Raw genomic sequence first — 18,339 nt, 5'->3', positions numbered from 1 at the left:
CCCTTTATTAAACGTACTCTTCAAACCCATAACATGCTGGAAGCAGAGTCGGAAGCAGCAATCTGTTTTTTTTTTCTTTTTCTTTTTTTTTTTTTTCTTAAATCCCTGATGGGTGGAGGGTGCTGGAAGGAGGGCTGCCCTCACCCCACACACCAGGGGGGTGCAGCCAGAAAACCCCCACCTCTCACCTGCCAGGACCTTCCGGAGCAACGGCTGCCTCCCCGTAATCACAGACAGCTCCTGAGCTGGCTACGTTGGGATGCTGAAGTCCCCAAAGGTGGTTGGTGGAATCCCTACACCCCTCCGGACCCTCCTTGCCCATTGAGCAGAACCCACGTGTGCAGCCCCAGGCTGGCTGCAGGGATGGCTGGGGATGGAGGGCTGGGGGCAGCTCCCATCCCCTTTGTCCATCCCTGCTATTACATGTGATGTTAAGAGCAGGGCAGGGCGACTGGCTGATGATTTTGGCACTTGTTCCAGAGAGAGGACACAGCCCCGAGCTCTGAGCTCGTGGTGTGGTGGAAGACAGTGAAGTTAAACGGGTGATGCCCCAAGGTGATGTCCCCATCCCTGGGCACAAGTCGCCCCTGTGGGAACCCACACGCTGCCCATGAGGAGAGAGGGGATGGGGGGGAGGTCCATCACCACCGCTGGGACATCCCATGGCATGGCACAGGGATGTGTCAGCATCCCGGGGGGGGTCCAGCCTCCCACCATGGTCACCAGAGTGAACCTTGGCTGCTAATGCTGACACTTGTCCTTAACACACAACATAGACACTTTCCTGCCGTCGTTCCCCTCTGGCTATGCCCCAAGACCCCACATGGGGCAGGAGGAGGACCCCAGCCCAACCTTGGTGTGAAAAGGGGAAGGGAAGGTGCTGATGGAGGGGCTCCGAGGTGACACAGCACCCGGCCATCCCGCAGTGGGGGACAGGGAGGAAAATTCGAGGTTAACATCATTCCAATGGCCGAAGGTGGAGGTGGCAGTGCCTGGGACCCTCTGTATGGCAGGGGGCTGCGAGTCCCCCAGGCTGAGCCCACCCATGGGCAGGGCTCCCATGGCTGCTGCCTGCTCCGGGTGGCTGATACCAGGGGGGAGGGCACGAGAGCCACACACTGGTGTTGGCTGCCTCTGGGCCTGGGAGAGAAAACAGGGGGTTAGAGGCTGATCACCTGGAAGTGCACCCCAACACCCCCAGGGGAGTGGAGACCCTCCGTGTTGGGGGACACGGTGCTGCCAATGCGGGCAGTTTAGTTGAAAACCCCAAATCTTTGTTCCCATGCTAGAACGTTGCATCAGACAGGGGTTTCCCTTCCAGCACCACGAGGCTGCCTCTTTGCAGGGCGAAATGGGGGTTCCCTGACATGGGATAGGGCAAGGAGGGAGCACCGTGCAGCCTGGCTGGGTTTTAACAACCCAAACCTCTCCCCTACTCCCTCATCCCACTAAAGGGATGTCACCCAGGGCACGTGGGGACCGCCAGCTCTCATACCTATTCCTCAATGTCAATGGGGCAGGAGTCCGGCACTGCAGCTATATGGCAGGGAGAGACCAGAAGGCACATGGTGAGTGTGAGAGGCACGGCATCACAGCACACAGGAACTCAAAGGGACTGGCACTGGGGCTGCTCCCCTACGGGGATGGTATGGGAAAAGGAGGCACTGCTGATGGGCACTGGGGGTGTCACAGATGGTGACCCCGGGGCTTCGTGCTGAGGACGACGGAGCACCTCCACCCGTGGATGGGCAGAGCTTGGGATGTGCTCACCACCACCTACACCACAACAGGCAGCGTGGGGCTGCTGGAGGGGGTGCACCCACAAAGCACATCATGGTGAGGTTCAGCCCCACATCCAGGGCAGATCTGAGCCCCGGGGGCTGTGTGGGGGCACCCCTAGGCTAAGGGAAGCACTGAGGCTTTGTCAGAGGGAGTAACAATGTCCCCACTGAGTGCTGATGTATGGGAGGTGATGGCTGCGATTTCCACTGGCTTTACACTGTGAGCTGGAGCTGAAGAACAAGGCAAGGCTGCAGATCCTGGAGGGACTGGGTAATTAAAGAAGACCACACACACACACACAGGCACACGCAGCAATCGCATTAAGGGCTCACATTGCATAAGTCACCCTGGTGCCTCTGTATAAATACAGGGCATCCTGGAAAGGCTCCCAAGGGGCAATGCCAGGAGCAGGGTGTGGGGACACAGCCACGCACCCATCCCTGCTGTGCCTCATCCCAGCAGAGGCTGTGGCTGCAGGGCTCTGCTCCAGGGAACCCTTCTGGGGATGCAGGTCTGTGGGTTTGTCTCAAACTTTGCATCCTAAGCCCCCAGGACGTGGCATTTTGACTCTTCCTAAAGCATTTTCTTTTCTGGAAAGATTTCACAGCAGTGCTAGGGATGGACAAGCATTTCCACATCGATGAGCCACGTCCTGCTGCACCTTCATTCATTACAGAGAGAGCAAAAAACAACTCGTGGATCTAATCATAGCTAAACCAGTCTCTAAACCATCTCTGGTCAGGATGATACTAAACTTTCAAGATACTCCAAAGGAAAAATCCCTGTTGCTTGTGTCTGTCCTGTGGATGCACTCACATCAGAGCCTCCCGGAGTCAGGAGGAAAACACTGCCCTGGTTCACTGCTAAAAGCCTTCAACCTCTTCCAAACCTCTGGCACTGGTGCACCCAAACCAGCCCAGCACCACCGCCGTGAACATTAAGTTGTGCCTCAGATTATCTCTGGTGCAAAGCCAGCTGCTGAGCGCAGGCTGAATGCAGCTGGGGCTGGGTGAGGAAGCAGCCACCCCGCTCCCAGCAAACAAAACCAAAATTGCCCAACACTGATGGCCATTGGACCAGTGTGGGTCATCCCAGTTCATTCCGTGACCCCCAGCCCCACAGCACCCCGGCTGCAGGGAGCACATTGCATTCTCCAAACCCCCAATGGGGGGGTTCTGCCTTCCCTGCATGCCTCCAGCTGTGCTCCCATCTCCTCTGCCATCCTGCAGCACTGCAGTCCAGGCAGCCCCTTCCCCACTCTTCCCATCAGCCCCAGAGGCAACGCCTACAGAGGGTTCGCAAGCAGAGCAGCTGCCAGGCAAACGCAAGGACCAAAGGATGGAGACCTCATCCTTCGCTGCCAGAGCATCTCTGCGGCTGCTTGGGCTGCAAAGCTCTCCGTCCCTTGGCACGACGGAGGGGGATGCACTCAGGGATGTTTTCGGCACCAAAAGGGGTACCTGAGGGATGCCATGTGCTGCTGGAGGGACATGGGGCAGCTGTGGCAGGTGCCTGTTCCTCTGCAAGAGCCTCGCTGTGTTTCTCCCAAGCAGAAACCACCAGGAACAGGGCAGCCGGGAGGCGAGGCAGTGGCACGGGAAGCTTTCCCAGAGGGGATGGGGAAGGAAGGGCATTCCCCACCCAGTGGGGCCACGTAATTCTCACCCCCCTACCCCCCCCATTCCCCTTCCTCAGGCCTCGTCAACAATTCTGCTAAAGTGACAGGCAGGGACAGAGTTGCTTTCAGTTTGTCCACAAATGTATTGCCACGGAGCTGAACAAGAGGGCTCCTCTTGGCTTTTTTTACCCCCATTTGTATCCCTCTGCGCTGATGGAGAGGAGCCTGCTGTAGCTGCAGGTCCCCTGCCCTTGTTGTCAATACATTTGTCACCTTTCAGCAACTCTGGGCAAGGAAGGGGACACAAGCACGGGCAGAGAAAACCGTGTTGGCACAGAGTGAACATGAACTTTCATACGGATGGAGGAGTCTGGGGTGGGGAGAAAGAAGAGAGAAAAGGAATGGAGAGAAGGAGCAAAGAAACAGAGGAAAGGAAGAAGGAGAGGGGAGAAACTGTGTAAAAAGATGGAGAAGAGGGATGGAGCTTTGGGGCTGTGCTGGAGGACATCAGGACCTGGAGAGCCTCATCTCCCTGCCTGATGAGAAGGGAAGGCAGGCAGCTCAGTGTCCCAATCCAGCAGCACCTGGCCAAGGCTGGAGCATCTCTGCTTCATGTCCTGACCCAAAATACTGCAAACCACACTGTGGGCTCTGGTTGTGCCATGCAGCCATTTGTGGAGAGGCTGGAGCCTGTCCAGGAGCAATGTCCCAGCTGACACCAGCCATGGGACGAAGCCCTCAGCGAAGCACATCTGCAGGCACTGTGGTGGGGATCTGAGGACACCCAGACCAAGGGGTGGTTATGTGCCAGCAGAACGGGTTGTGAGGAGCACTAGGAAAGGATGGGATGGAGATGGATGGGATGGAGATGGATGGGATGGAGATGGATGGGATGGAGATGGATGGGATGGAGATGGATGGGATGGAGATGGATGGGATGGAGATGGATGGGATGGAGATGAAGGGATCCGAAGGGCGGGGGCGATGCAGGGAGGAGTGGAAGCATCCCCCCCACCCCAAGTTCATGTTCAGCAAGTGGCCACTCACCAGGTAAGCAGGCCTCAGAGCACAGTTTATTGTCCAGCGCTTTCACGTGTGCGATGCTCAAGTCATTGTTATTGTCACACCTCAGACCGAGGAAAGCGCCTGTCCTCGGGCCTGGAAGGGAGTTAACGCAGTTAGCGCGGCGGGGTGCACGTGGGGAGGGGGGCATGGGGATTTTCCTCTCCCCACCTCCTTTCAAACAAAGCAAACAAAGCACTGAGATGCTCCTTCCTCGTGCTGAGGGCTCAAGGCCCCTTGCTCTGGCACCGTCAGTGCAGCCGCGGGGATGGAAGGAAGCTGAATAGCCAAGCTTTGCACGGGGCATGGAGGTTTTGGGGGGCGAGAGAGGCTTCTTAGCACCAGGTACATGACAAGAGACCAGCTCTGGGGTGATGTGCATCCATCAGATGCAGGCAACAGAGCTGCGGGGAGGGGGGCGTCTCAAATAGCACTGCTGATAGCACACACGGGTTCATGTCCTAAGGCATAAAAGCTGGAGACTTCCCATGAGCACCTTAATTCTTGGTGCCTGATCAAGCCGGCTTATAGCTGACCCGAGCTCCCCGTGAGGAAGGTGGTGCTGGCTTTTGGGGTGCTAGAAAAGGCCAGGAGCAACCCCCACTTTCTCCCTGCCTGGGCCTCACCACGGACAAGAGCCTTCCTGCAGGACAGGGATGTGCTTTGCTCTTTTTGCTGATGATAAGACAGCCAGGCTCATGGTTCTCAGCTTGGCTGGCAGTCCAGATTGAAGGGGAAAGAGGTCTGATGCCTTTTGGTTATCAAGAGCCTTGCAAATACAGGAGGGGACACACTGGGGGCCCTCCTGTCTCTCTAAAGTAACCCAAGCCATGTGGTGTGGGGGAAACATCATCTTTCCTTGGCTATTTGAGTGCATGGGAGGAAGCAAGAGGAGCCTTCAGTGTGCACATGTTGACTTGTGAAAGCACATCGAGGACAAGCAAACAGAAATAAAAAGAGGAAAGTAGTCCAAAAAGGAACAGTTTTGCAACCCCCTTCCTATGGAAACCAGCACAGATGGGGATAGTGAAGGGAGAGGTTGTCAGAGATGCTGAGAGACCTTCTTGGCAAGGAAAAAAAAACCCTCTCGAAGACACTTTCTCACTTGGCAACCTGGAAACAGCTCCAGCTGCATCCCATGGAAGGACTGCAGGAGCATCACTCTTCCTGCATGGACAGCCTTCGAGGAGCTGCTGCTCACCCAGGTGCTGCATCCCCCAGCACAGCCCATGCATGGGACACTTTGCCCCACTGGGTACCTGGTTCCACACTGCCACCTATCCCACTGCAGGGATTCACATCCTAAGCTCCAGTAGTCACCTGCTACGTGCCCCAGGGTCCCCGTGGCCACCCAGCTGTCCCCATCCTGCTAGTGTCTGACCCATCCAGTGGCAATTCCACTGTGCCAGTGCTTCCCCAGCCCCGCTGCCTCCAAAGCAGCCGGTGCTCTCCCCTATGGCACAAGAACTGAGGACAGCACAGCATCACCCCGCCAGTGACACCGAACAGAAAGTGGAGGGGGAAAAAACAGCGATCTGGGCCTTTTACCATCTTCCTGTGTGGGTGACACATCCTCATCCTCCAGCACGTCATTGCCCTGCGGCACAGAGAGGCAGTGGCTGTCAGCACAACGGGGCACCCCATAGCACTGGGAGTGCCGGCTCCCCGCACCGCGCCGTACCTCGGCATCGTGCTCCTCTGAGATGCTGACAAAGTTTAAATCTGGAGACTCCACGGGTGTCGACTGCAGGAACAAGTGGGAAAGGGGGAAAAAAAAATTAATAATAATGATTTTTCTTTTAAAAAAGCAATGGTGTCGCATGAGGGGCTGCCACCCCCCGTACCTCTCCATCAGAGGCGGTGGCACTGGCGGCTGCAGGTGAGGGGAGCATGTCCCCTTCTTCCTCTGTGCCAGGGGCCACGTAGGAGCCGGACATGGAGGAGACTGTGTCAGTGCTGATCTGTGAGTGCTGGCTCTGGGAGGATGCCATGGACATGACAGACTGGGCCAGGCTGCTGCTGGCAGCTTCTGAAGGGAGCAGAGCAGCGGGTAATTAAAAGCAGGTCTAATAAGAGGAGTGGGACATGAAGCAAGGGCTGTGCAAACCCTGTGAGGACATGGAGGCATCTGCCAGATGTACCTTCTGGAGATGAGATGGTGGAGGACAGCGGGGTCCCGGTGCATGAGGACTGGTCAATGGCTCCCGATGAGGACAGCGTGAGGTTCTCGCTCTCTGGTGTCATGCCACACTCCTGGAAGAAGAGCTGGTGGGTGGGAGCCTTTGTGGGGTGTTTTAGGAATGGGTAGAGCCACTTGCTGTTGGGGACGGCACCGAGTTGGTGCAGATCCAGATCTCTCGGGTATTCACCCAAAGGATGTTCAGGAGAGGGAAAACCCACATCCAGACTCTGTGGTCCCCGAGAGGATAAATAAATCCTCCCAAAAACCTGTGCTTCCACAATCCTCCTCACCCAGGGGCACACAGAATCTCACCTCCTCCAGCCGGGCAGGGGATTTCCTCCTGCAGACCCTCGGTTCTGACTCAGTGCACGACTTCTCATCCTCCTCTTCGGGCAGGATGGAGGAGTTCTGGGATACCGACCTACAGCATGGAAGAGTAGAATAGAGGGGTCACCCCCCCACACACCCCCACCCCGCATCTCCCCCCCGCACCTCCCACATCGTATTACTCACTTGGAGAGGCTTTTCTTCAGCTTGAGCCCTGGTGGGGCACATTCTGAGAGCCGCTCAAGGGGTGAAAGGGCCCGCAGGGGGGGCAGGCGGCCGGTACTGCTGTAGGAGGGCAGTGGTCCTGCAGCGGGGGGGCCATCCCCAAGCATCCGCATGGGCCCTGCACCCGGTGAGGGAGTCAGTGGCCCATTGAGGGCCTCAAGCAGCGACACCACCTCGTAGCCTGGGGGGATGTTCTCTGAGGACTGTGAAGGGGGAAATGGGGTGAGAGCCCCCCCCCCAGTTGTTACATTGTCCCCTCCATGCCCATCCCCGCCAAAAAAAAACAATGGAGACCAGGCAAACTCCCTGCTCCCATGAAAGCCCCAGTGCCAGGTAATGCTTTCTCTTACCACACTTTTTGCAATTTTTCAGCCCGCTTTTTGCTTGCTTTTTTATTTTTTTCCCCAAAACCCTTCCCCCCCACCCCAACCCCTCCCATCTCCAACCCCAGCACTTCCCAACCCACCCCGGTGGGGCACCCGAAGCTCTCCTGAGCGCTGACCGAGTGCTCTTCAGAGTCAGAGGTCTGTGAGGAGATGATGGGGTTGAAGCTGGTGGGCGAGAGGGGCCCCAGCTTTTTCCTCATGGCTCGGATTTGAAGCAAGGCTCGGAAAGCTGGGGAAGAGGAAAAAGGGAATGAAGAGAGAGAGGTTGAAAACCGGGACTGGTGCGTTCCAAAGGAGGTCAAAAACCCACAAAATCCACCCTATTCTGGAGCCTGAGGCTCTCCCAGGGAAACCGTGGTACCCAGAAAGGGACCCTCTCCCAAGGTGGGAGCTCCTCCCTTACGCAGCCTGCAGATGGGGCAGTTGTTGGCCTGGTAGCGCAGGGTGTCAGCACAGGTGTTGCAGAGGCAGAGGTGACGGCAGGGCAGGATGAGGGTGTCACGGACATCCGAGAGGCAGACGACGCACTCAGCGCTGTTATCGCTCACCTCATCCTCAGCCACCTGCATGGCAGGGAGATAAGAGTCATCTGGGCCTGAGTCCTCAGCGTGGAGCAGGGTTAGGGTCACATCTGAGGGATCTGAGCCATGCTGAAGGAGTAGGGACAAAGAAAGGCAGCTGGGTGCAGCTGACAGCCCTCTACCTTGGAGTCCTGTGTGTTGTACTTGTTCTCGATGCCATAGATCTCCTGCAGGAGGTAGCTCACCCCATCCACCTGGAAGTGCACAGGGAAGGAGAGGAATGGGGACACGGTGTGACAAGTTCCCCCAGGGACACCCAGGGTTGCAGTTCACTCACCACTTGCTTCTGCTTGAGGGGCTTCACGCAGAAAGTGCCGTCAGCATGCTGGGGGAGAACATAAAGAGGTGGACCCACCCTGGGATTGCCCCAGTACGCCCAAGTGCCTGCCTGCCCCTTGCTCCCATTGCACCAAAACGGCCCCCAAGCAGCCCAAACCCCTTCCTGAGCCCCAAGGAGATTCTCCTGGCTAGGGTCTGGGAGGAGGCAGGATGGTCAGGATGGTCCCAACCCCACGCTCACCTTCTCAAAGGTTGCCAGCAGCACGTGGCTGTGCCCGGCGTGCTCTGCAAGACACAAGGAGTAGGCAAGCTGAGGGCACAGAGAGCCACGCTGGGACAGAGGATGAGTCCCCATAAAGAGAAGGGGGGTGGCATGAGGGCAGGAGCTGCCTGACTGTGCTGCCAGCACAGCCCTTAGCAGCAAGGAAAATGGATTTCCCCTCTCTCACCATCGCCTTCATCCACCACTGCATGCACCACCATGGGGAACACTTCCCGGTCCAGGTCAAAGCCCAGCTGTGAACAGACCAAAGGAAAAGCTTGCTCACGAGCAGCAAGAAGAGAGGCTTTGTGTCCCATCCGTAATCAGCAGTTCCCAACAGCTGAGCTGCAAACACCCCAAAGCCTTCCAAAAACCCCCTGGCTGTGATCACACCAAGGGAAATGAACTCCTGTGGGTGCTCCCAGCCAGCCTGCAGCGTTTTAAAGCCATTTCTACAGCAATTTAGAACTGCAGGGGTCACACACCCACCCCATTTCCCTACTGCTGCAGGGGACGGTATGGGCTGGCAGTGCTTACCTCCTCCTCGCTCCATTCGGAGGGGTCAACAGTGTGGGAGGGCACACAGAACTGCTGGCACACACCTCTCTTGTAGTGCACCGTCTCCGACTGCAGGCTGGTGTCCCTGGGGACGTAGCTGTCCCTCGGAGAAAGGACAGGGTCAGCAGTGCCACCGTCCCTGCACTCCTCCAGCTCGTGGAGAATAGGGGAGCAAGCAGAACTGGTTCTCTGCTGGATGTGTCTGAGGGCTGGGGCAAAAAGTCCTAAAAAGGGCTAAAATAATCCATGGGGCAGGAGGGCAGGTAGGAATAGGATGGGGCACGGTCTCAGCTCCAACACGGAGGGAATAGGAGCAAGACTGGACTGGGTGGCTGCAGAGACCTTGGCCATAAGGGACCAGTGATGGGGATGGACTTGCAGGGGTGAAGAGCCCTTCTGCAGCCTCGGCATGGCCACAGCTCCCACAAGGAGAGGAGGTGCTGCTGGGAGATGTTCCAAGCCCACCAGCAGAGCCGCAGTCCCTGGCTGGGGGGTCACACCGTGCTGGGAGGATGCATGTCAGGCTGGGGCTCCTCACCTCGCCACCCCATTGTGGAACTCCTCGCTGGCCTGGTAGTAGATGGTTATGGCCACACGGGCGTCTGTGTCAAAGGTGAACTCCACGTTGTAGTGCACCTTGGCTTTGCTGACCTCTTCCCCTGGGGTCTTCACCTCCTCCGAACACCTGTGGAGCACAGAGGGCGTCACCAAAGTCCTCCTCACCACCCAACAAACAGCTTTTAGGGACTGACTGCCCTCCTCTACGGGAAACTGAGGCACACAGGAGGGTGTGATCTGCAGAAGGAGGGGTGCTGCAGGCAGATCTCAGCCCTAATCCCAAACCTCAGCCTCACTTCAGCAGAAGTGGGGGAAGGAAGAAAAAAGCAAATCTCTTCAAAGGCAGTGCTAAGCTCTGCTTAATCCTGCCAGGCTGCAAGCGTGGCCCAGTGCAGCCCAATGCAACCTAATGCAGCCCAGTGCAACCATGAAGGGCGCAGGGAGGGCTGTGCAGGGATGGGGACGGCTCTGTCCCCTCTGCTGTGACACAGTGAGGTGGGACCACCCCTGGGTGCTCACTTGACGAGGCGCAGTCACCCAAGGAAGATGGGAGATACTGGGAGAGACACAAGGACTTCTCTGCATCTCTCCCCATTTCTGTCCCTTCTTCAGATGTCTCCCAGGTGGGCTCACCTCCCCCGGGGACTCTGTAAATGCGAAGTGACAGGAGCTTGGAGCAGCTTATGCTGGGATTAATGTCTGGCTCACCAACGAGCCAGTCAGTGCATGCCAAGGGGACAGCCAAACACCAGGAGAGCTCTGAGTGCCTGCACAGATGGCAGACACTGGCAAAAGCCAAAGAGGTTTGAGTTGAACTGGTGCTTTGGGACAGGGACCAAACCAAAGCGAGCTGCCAGGGTCCTCTCAGTGCTTGGGTCTCCTCATCCCTCCCGGTGCCCATTTTCCATGTTCCAGGCGCCCTCACGTGGGAAAGTCACTGCTAATTTCCCTGTGGCTGCAGAGCTCAGTGGGGCAGGGGACAGGCAGGACCCCATGGCCAGCAGGGTCTCACAAGCAGCAGGACCCCAGGGGCAGCAGGATGGTCCCTCTTGTTTCCACAGCTCTGGTCCTGATGACCACAGGCAGGCTGAATCCAGGCTGGAATTGCTCAGCCTGCAGGACCAGGCGTGGGAGGTGGGTGGCACAGGGCGCTTTGAGGATTAATCCATGGCACCTTGAAATTGCCACACTCTCCCTTCCCTTGAGGGAGGAGAAAAGGGCTGCTGAGTCATTAATCCGGAGTTAATGAGATTTGTAACGAGTCACAAGCACTGCACGGGCACTGGCAGAATAGCCTGGTGCAGCTGGAAGGGAGCAAATGCCTGAGAGCCAAGCATGACCCACACAAGGAGAAGCTCATGGGCTGGACCTACACCACAGCACGATCCATCTTCCACCACAAAGCAATCCAACCTGTCTGCTCATTTGCACCTTGGCATACTCAAAACATCCCACGGCCCCATTAGGATGCCCGCAACCAACGGGTGCAGCACAGCACTCATGGATGGGTGGTGGAAGAGCACCCAGCACCCAGGGTACATCACTCCATCCAGCCCATATGGGGGCCCTTCTGGCCACCCCCACAAGTTTGGGGTTGCAGGCAGGCGCTGGTGGTTGGGCTGGGCAGAATGGGGAAGCGCTGCAGGCAAATTTCTTGCTACAGAAACTGATTGTCACCGTTGGGGTCCTTCACACCCACATGTGAGCCCTTTTTTGGTAGTTTGGTGGGGTTTTTTTTTTTTTTTGGTGCAAATTTGGCTTGCAAAATGTCATTAATTACAAAAGGGGCATTTAGAAGAGTTTTTCAATCCCCTTGATTTAAATCAAGCTGAAATACAACAGAAAAAAAACCCTCGCTCCAACCACTGCTCTCTCTCAGAACACAGTCCACACATCCTTAGTGATGTTTGATCCAAGCCAGTCCCTGTTAAAGTCAAAAAATACCCTCAAAAATATTCCTTGGGTTTTTTTTTTGCAGGTGCACATGGGTGGTTTTCACATCACCACACTCTGCAGAGACCCCTCCCCATCCCCTGCATCGGTGCAGAAGCTCCCCGTGTGCCAGCACAGCACCTCCCTGCAGCTCAGTGATGTTTAACGGTTCACCCCAGCTGCACAGCTTAGAGAAGATTTAGGACAATTTTTCCAAGAAATTAGGCTCTCAGCTCTTTGAGGACTTCAAAGGAGCCCAAAATAAAACCCCCAGCAAAAAGCATCGGCGTTCTCCTACATTTCCAGCCCAACCGCACCTCTGTCACAGCAGCCCAGAAGACAAAATAGCATCCAAGAAAAAGTTTGGAGGCAGCATCAGAGATACCTACGTTGTTTCTGCCCCAGTGCCATGCAGGACCCCCTGAGCCCCACTCCTTGCACACCCCCTGACCCCAAACCTCCCCCCATGCATGGGGACAGCAGCCCCAGAGCAGAGCGCAGCCGCTCGCATCCGGCGCTAATTAAGCCTGAGCAATGTGATTTCATTTGCAATGCTATATTAATTCTTTCTGCTGTTTCCAAGCTGTTAGTTTGCCTTCCCTGCTGCTCCTGACAGTCTGCTATCGGGATTCCTGACATTGGAACTGCACGGTGGGCAGTTTTGAGGCTTTTTACTCCAGCCTCTTGACTCACTGTTGGAGCAAGGGTACGAAAGCCAAGCGTTTCTTACTGGGTAAGCAGGCAGCAAGGAGAGAAACATCCAAAAGTTGAACTGTCTGGAGTGGGCAAGCTCAGCTGGATTCAATAGCAAAGCTTTGGTGCCATCAGATTCCTCACCTTGAATTTTTTGCTGCCTGACCCACAGATTAAGAGAACATAGACACTAAGGGCTTCTCGAGCCCGGACCACTCATTGCAGCTACCACTGCCCTTCAGATGAACACAAAGCAGCAAGCACAATGCTGCCTCCACCTCATGGGAAGGAGCTGAACCACACTCATTTACCAGCAGCAGTTGGAAGGAAAAGTGCTGCAGGGCTGAGCAGAGGGGCAGAGGAGAAATGGGCAACAGCAGAGCAGCGCTGAAAGGAGATGGCACCCAGCCATTCACAGACCTATCCACCAGCACAGAGAGAGGAGGGGCATGGCAGTAACTTCCAGTCCTGCAGATGGACAGATAGCCCCAGAGGGGACGTGGATTGGAACCCAAGGGGGACAAAGAGCAGCAAGCGATCAGCCTTTATATTAGACATCAGAGAATCCACTGGGCCCACCCCCAGCGCGCTTGGCTGTCTCTGCCCTCATGCAGGATAGAGAGCAGACAGACAGACAGCAGGCAGAGCCCACTCCCACTGATCCCTACCACCACGGGTCGGTTCCCCAAGAAGTTGAGGTCGCTGTTCTCTCCGAAGAGGTAACCCTCGGGGTGCGTCGAGTCGAACTTCTCGCCTCCCATGATGAAGTGGTTGGCAAAGTAGCTCCCTGGGGAGGAAACACAGAGCGTGGCTGAGCACAGGGGGCGCACAGAGCTCCTGAGCCCTCAGCAGCAATGCCACCACAAAGCCACAGATGGCTCCGAGTGGTTTGGTCCCCAAGGCCACATCACTGAAGTGGGGACATGGGGCTGCAGTGCTCCAGATAGGAAAAGCTGACCGTCAATTATTGATGCTTTCTGGTCCCATTTTCCACGTGCATAATTTATAGGTGGCTCCCACAGGAAGGATGCGGCCACGTGAAAAAGCCCAAGAGCAAAACACAGGTTGGGGTTGGGGGGACCGGAGCCATCCGGAGCTTTTTGTGATGTTGATTTTGGAGAAGAAGAGATGGAAAAAAGGCGGTGTTCAAACCTGCAGGAAAGCATCCAGGCAGCGAGGGGAAAGCTGAAAAGCAGAGCACAGACTCTGTGCAATCATAGCTCACTGGGGGCTCCTACAGTGTAACCCTAACCCAGTATCAGCTATGAGAACCAAGCTGCAACCAACTTCCACATGGGGGCTGAGAGCACCTTTGGGTGCTGCAGGCTCCCACGGCACAGCTGCATCCCTCAGCATCCCTTTGGCAGCTCCTGGGATGCAGCCCTGACCTCGCTGCTTCCAGGCACGCAGCCTCACAGTAGGCTCATACATTTTACATGGGCTGAGTGCTGCAGCCATCAGCGGCAGCAAGAGAGATTAAAGAGGCAGGAGGTAAAAACCTGGCGATTTTGTCTCCCCCACGGGAAGGAGGATGAGCAGAAGGAGCTGAGCTCTGAGTTGTGTCAAGCCCTGCCCTATAAACCATTGGGACACCAGCAGCAGGGAGCCAGCGACTGCAGGCACGTCAGACAGGGAAGCACCTCTCCAGCGAAAGCCCTCTTATTATCGGCTAATTATAATCCCTTCCCCAACACCTGCCCCAGGGGAAGGAGAGCCTGTCAAGGACAGTTACGTTGCCAAGGGAAAGCTGAGCTTTAATGAGATATTAAACTTCAGAGGCCCAGAGAGCGTGTGGGAACGGCTGCGTGCAAGGGGAATGGAGTGGCTGCTTAAAAAGAATAAAACCAAATTGCTCAGTGATCCCAGCAAACAAAACCGCATCCACACGCCTGCCAGCACCGTGCTGCAGGATGTGCCCAGGCACAGCCAACGCTGCTAATGCTGTTAGCCCCTTTTCTCCTTGAGCATCTCCTTGGGGGGATCAATGGGAATCCCCCCCCAGATCACTGACCCACGGCCAGGTGCTCGTGTTTCTGCGTCCCTGCTTCCCCAGTGGCAGTGAGGAGCTGCGCACTGCGGGCTGTTTCATTCTCAATTTAATTTGCTTTGGAGAGGGAGGAGAAGCCAAGCCCCAGTTGAGGATCTGCTGTGTCAGCCCTCGCCCCACAGCCACAGGAGCCCATAGAGTGTCCCTACTACACGGGGTGTCCCCACTGGGTTGACCCCTTCATCCTGCCCCCGGCCTGTGGGTCAGCATCAGCCTCAGCCAGAGACTGGGGCTGCAACCAGGGACCTGCCCAACCTGGGGACCCTGCATCCCCACACCAAACAGCCCTCAATCATTCTCCTTTCCAACTTCCCTGCCAGGTTTGAGCCGCTAAAACAAATCCAATCCTTCACTTCAAAAATATCAGCTTTAACTAATCTGATCTGTGCCCTGCCCAGAGGAGATGGAGACCCCCGGGAGGAGAAAAGGAAACGACTGATGGGGACAGGGAGCGGCTGCAGCATCACCCCATCACAGTCACATCCACAGAGAGGGCTGTGCCTCACACTGCTCCAAGCTGGTGGCTGCTTCCACAAGCACTCAATGCAACCGCTGCCAGCAGTGCCAGAGGCAAATCCCTCTCAGATTAAAAGCAGGACAGCCCTAATCTCCCGCAGTCACCAGCCTGCGCGCAGTGCAGATGGCCCCATCCCTTCCTGTCAGCTGGGCACCTCCTGCCCTCTCCCCAAGGATGTGGCCCCACAGCTCTGCCTGTGGGAACACCTGAAACCCCACTGAGCACACCTGAAAACCCCAATTTCTCCCTGAAAGCTGTGAGTAAACATCAGCCTGATGTCCTCTTCCAGCTGAGATGCATCCAGGGATGCTCAGCTAGGCGTAATCACTACCCTGGGGCAGGGACAACATTCCCCAGCACAAAACCCTATATGCACACAGAGCTCCAGGCCCCTGCCAGACCCACAGAGGGGCTCATCTGGCTCCCACTGGCATCAAGGTGATGGAGGCTTTCAGACTGCACAGAAGCAGGAGCTGGTGAAGCCCCAGGGCTGACAGTGTCAGCTGCCTCAGCCCCCAGTGAGCCCCCAGCAGATGTGCAGCCCTGCTCCAGCTGGGCTGAGGGGTTCAAATCAAACAGAGAAGAGCCAGGCGCAGCTTTCATGACTCGGGTAGGGTTTGTGTTGGCTCTGATTCTTCCTAAGGAGGTCTTTATTCGTAATTAGCAAGTAATTTGTCACAGCGCTAACGATCCGAGCATTTACCTTTATCCTATTAACTACCAAAATAGTTACCTATTAATAATATTCCGTGCCACAAGGATGCTGTGCCAATCCCTATAGTGCTCCCGTGCACCGTTCTCAGGGCACCATTCTATTTCTGCAGTGCCCCCCGAGAACACACGGCTCCCCGGCTGCGACCCCCAGGACGGACAGACGGACGGGGACACACGCACACGCACACACACACGGTCCCCCCCCCTCGGTCACCAGCTCCATCCAACCGAGGCACAGAGGGGAGGGACCAATTTTCCAAGGTCACGCACAAGGTTTGAGACAGGGCCGGATTCGGGGCGGCACAGACATCCCTGCTGCGCTTCGGTGAGGGCAGAGGAGCTCGACAGGCAGAGCTGGGGGGCTGCTATGGGGCAGAGCAGAGGGGAAGGAGGGGTCCCTTCCAATCCCTCCCACCCCATCCTCCTGCGTCCTCCCGGGAATTTAAACCCGAGCAGGAAGCAACTCCGTGAGGAGCTATAAAGAGAGTGACAGCTTTCAGATCCCATATACAAATAATCAGGGAATTAAATTAGCGGCAACTCAGGCAAGTTATAGGAGCTGTGCTAGCGACGGGGCTCCTGGAAACGGGGAGCCCCAAGGATGTTCTCAAGGATTTCCCTGCCCCCTGCGTGTCCCCCAGCACCAACCCCATAATTTTGGGGCGTTGGGGTGCACAGGGGCATCCCCGACCCCAGCGAGGATGCGGGATGAAGAGAAACCCTCCATAACCGGAGCGAGGTCGCACCTGGTCCCCCCTCCCCAGCGCGGAGCAGAACCGGCACCCCCCCCGCTTACCGGATTTCGGGGGGTACCTATAGACGGAATTAGCGGGGATATCCACCTCCTCCACCCCTGCGTTTTGTCGGCTGGTCAAAGCCCCCATGGCCGGGCCGGGCTCAGCGGGCGCCCTCCGGCCCGGGACCGGCACCGGGGCTGAGCGGCGGCGGCCCCCGCCCGCAGCATCCCCCGCGCTGCGCCGCGCCCGGCACCGCCTCCGCGTTAACGCCGGGGCTGCTGCGCCAATGCGGGGCCGGGCCGGGCCAATCCGCCCCGCCCGCTCGGCTCGGCACGGCGGTACCACTATCCCCGGTGTGACCCGTTTGCCTCCCTTTCGTGCCCTCCGGGAGCCCCCTAAGTGCCCACCGCTAGCACCCCCCACCCCTGATATCACCCTCTTCCCACCCGCACCCCCAGCAGCCATCCTCTCCCCAGGGACCCCCGAGGCAGGGATGGGGACGACGTGCACCGCTCCGCCCTCCATCCATCCCGGGGTGTCCCCTGGGAAAAGCCGAGTGTCGTTGTCGTCGTCGTCGTCCCCCCCTTCTTGCACCTCGGGTGCCCAGCACAGAGCAGATGGGTGCACTGAGCACCTTCGGGTTTTCCTTTTGGAGGGGAAAGGCTGAAAACGCCGGTGATGAATTAATCCTGCAGTGCAAGTTAGTGGAGCATCACATGATTTTGATTCGAGTTGATAACACGAATGCTATAAATACCAAAGCAGAGATGTGTGGGGAGGCAGATGAGCTGCCCTGATGTCCTCAGCTACTCAGCAGTGCCGTTCCCCAGGGCTCCCCGCTTGGTGCCCCCCTGCACAGGGCCATGCACGTCTCTCTCCCCCTGTGCTCTGCTTTTTGGCAGCACAGCTGAGAAAAGCCAAAGCACAACGTGTGTGTGTGTGTGGGGGGGGGGGGGGGGTCGTGCAGCCTGGCTGCATCTCACTGCCCCCACCCCAGATCTCACCCTGCTGAACCCCACACCTGCAATCGGTGGAGATGGTTGCACAGATCATCTGAGGCTCGATGTGTCTCCCAAGGCTTAGGAAAGCAAGTCAGCTCCTGGCTCAAGTCATGCAGAACAAAGCAGCCCCCTCCCAGACCCCAAAGCTCCCATATTTCTGCACAGGGCGGCCCCGTGGCGTCAAACCCATCCCTGGACCCATTCCTCTGCCTCCTTCCAGCAACAGCCCTGGCAGGAATAAGGAGCCTGAGTGAGATGGAGCCGGCACATGTCATTAGCAGCACACAACAGACTGCAGGGCTTTAGTGCAGACAATAACTCAAAGTTAGCCCCATAAAGATCCATAAAGCAGCGCTCATTACACGCAGAGCTGCTGCATGCGGGCTGCACGGCTCGTGGCTTTTTTTTTTTCAGCGCTGTTCTGCTGCAGCAGAGGATTTTGTAGGACAGCGCCGCAGCGGAGCGAGGAGTGCAGGCACTGAAAGCACAGCTCGGCGCCGAGCTCCGCTTCCCTTCTGCTCTGCCCCATCCATATCAGCCCCAGGCACGCAGACAGCCCCGATAAACCGCAGCAACGCGGGGAAGAGGGGATAAAATCCGATGCACAAAGAGAAAACAGCGTTCAACCCCAAAGGGCACCTGTAAATACCACCAGTAAGCTGCCTCCTCCCAGGGCTGTCTGTGACCGCAGCTCTCTCTTACGGCTCAACTCCGGCATCAGAGCTGCTGCTCATCTGCTGCCCTCAAAGGAGCTGGGGGCATCAGGGGAGGGAAAAGTAGCTTCCACGGGTCTGCAGGCATCACCTGCACCAGTTCCCATCCCATCCCATCCCATCCCATCTCACCTCATCTCACCCTACCCCCCATCCCACCCCATC

The 18,339-nt window shown here is 57.0% G+C and overlaps 1 protein-coding gene across 1 annotated transcript; it reads right to left on the bottom strand.

Moving 5' to 3' along the window:
• Positions 1-1,002: 1,002 nt before the first annotated feature.
• On the bottom strand, positions 1,003-16,701 carry RNF157 (ring finger protein 157). The gene is made up of 19 exons (XM_090121875.1): positions 16,520-16,701; positions 13,117-13,232; positions 9,801-10,057; positions 9,242-9,359; positions 8,892-8,958; positions 8,684-8,727; positions 8,441-8,488; positions 8,286-8,357; positions 7,986-8,145; positions 7,663-7,811; positions 7,158-7,399; positions 6,957-7,065; positions 6,604-6,715; positions 6,307-6,491; positions 6,144-6,206; positions 6,011-6,059; positions 4,448-4,558; positions 1,496-1,536; positions 1,003-1,140 (listed from the first exon to the last, which is right to left on the bottom strand). Exons 1-18 carry the CDS (start codon positions 16,605-16,607, stop codon positions 1,496-1,498), a joined length of 2,031 nt encoding a protein of 676 aa, XP_089978001.1. The 5' UTR covers positions 16,608-16,701; the 3' UTR covers positions 1,003-1,140.
• Between the last annotated feature and the right edge of the window lie 1,638 nt (positions 16,702-18,339).

The sequence above is a fragment of the Phasianus colchicus genome, chromosome 20 (assembly GCF_987193195.1).
Source record: "Phasianus colchicus chromosome 20, bPhaCol1.hap1.1, whole genome shotgun sequence".
In the NCBI taxonomy this organism is placed as follows: domain Eukaryota; kingdom Metazoa; phylum Chordata; class Aves; order Galliformes; family Phasianidae; genus Phasianus; species Phasianus colchicus.
Note: the sequence above shows the minus strand (reverse complement) of the source record. Positions and strands in the feature narration are given on the sequence as shown.

Coding starts and splice junctions, on each gene's coding strand:
- RNF157 (XM_090121875.1), bottom strand. CDS start 16,607: ATGGGGGCTTTGACCAGCCGACAAAACGCAGGGGTGGAGGAGGTGGAT. Junction 6,716..6,956: donor CCCCTGCCCGGCTGGAGGAG/GTGAGATTCTGT, acceptor CTCTTCTTCCAG/GAGTGTGGCATGACACCAGA. Junction 1,537..4,447: donor CTCTGAGGCCTGCTTACCTG/GTGAGTGGCCAC, acceptor CCTGCCATATAG/CTGCAGTGCCGGACTCCTGC.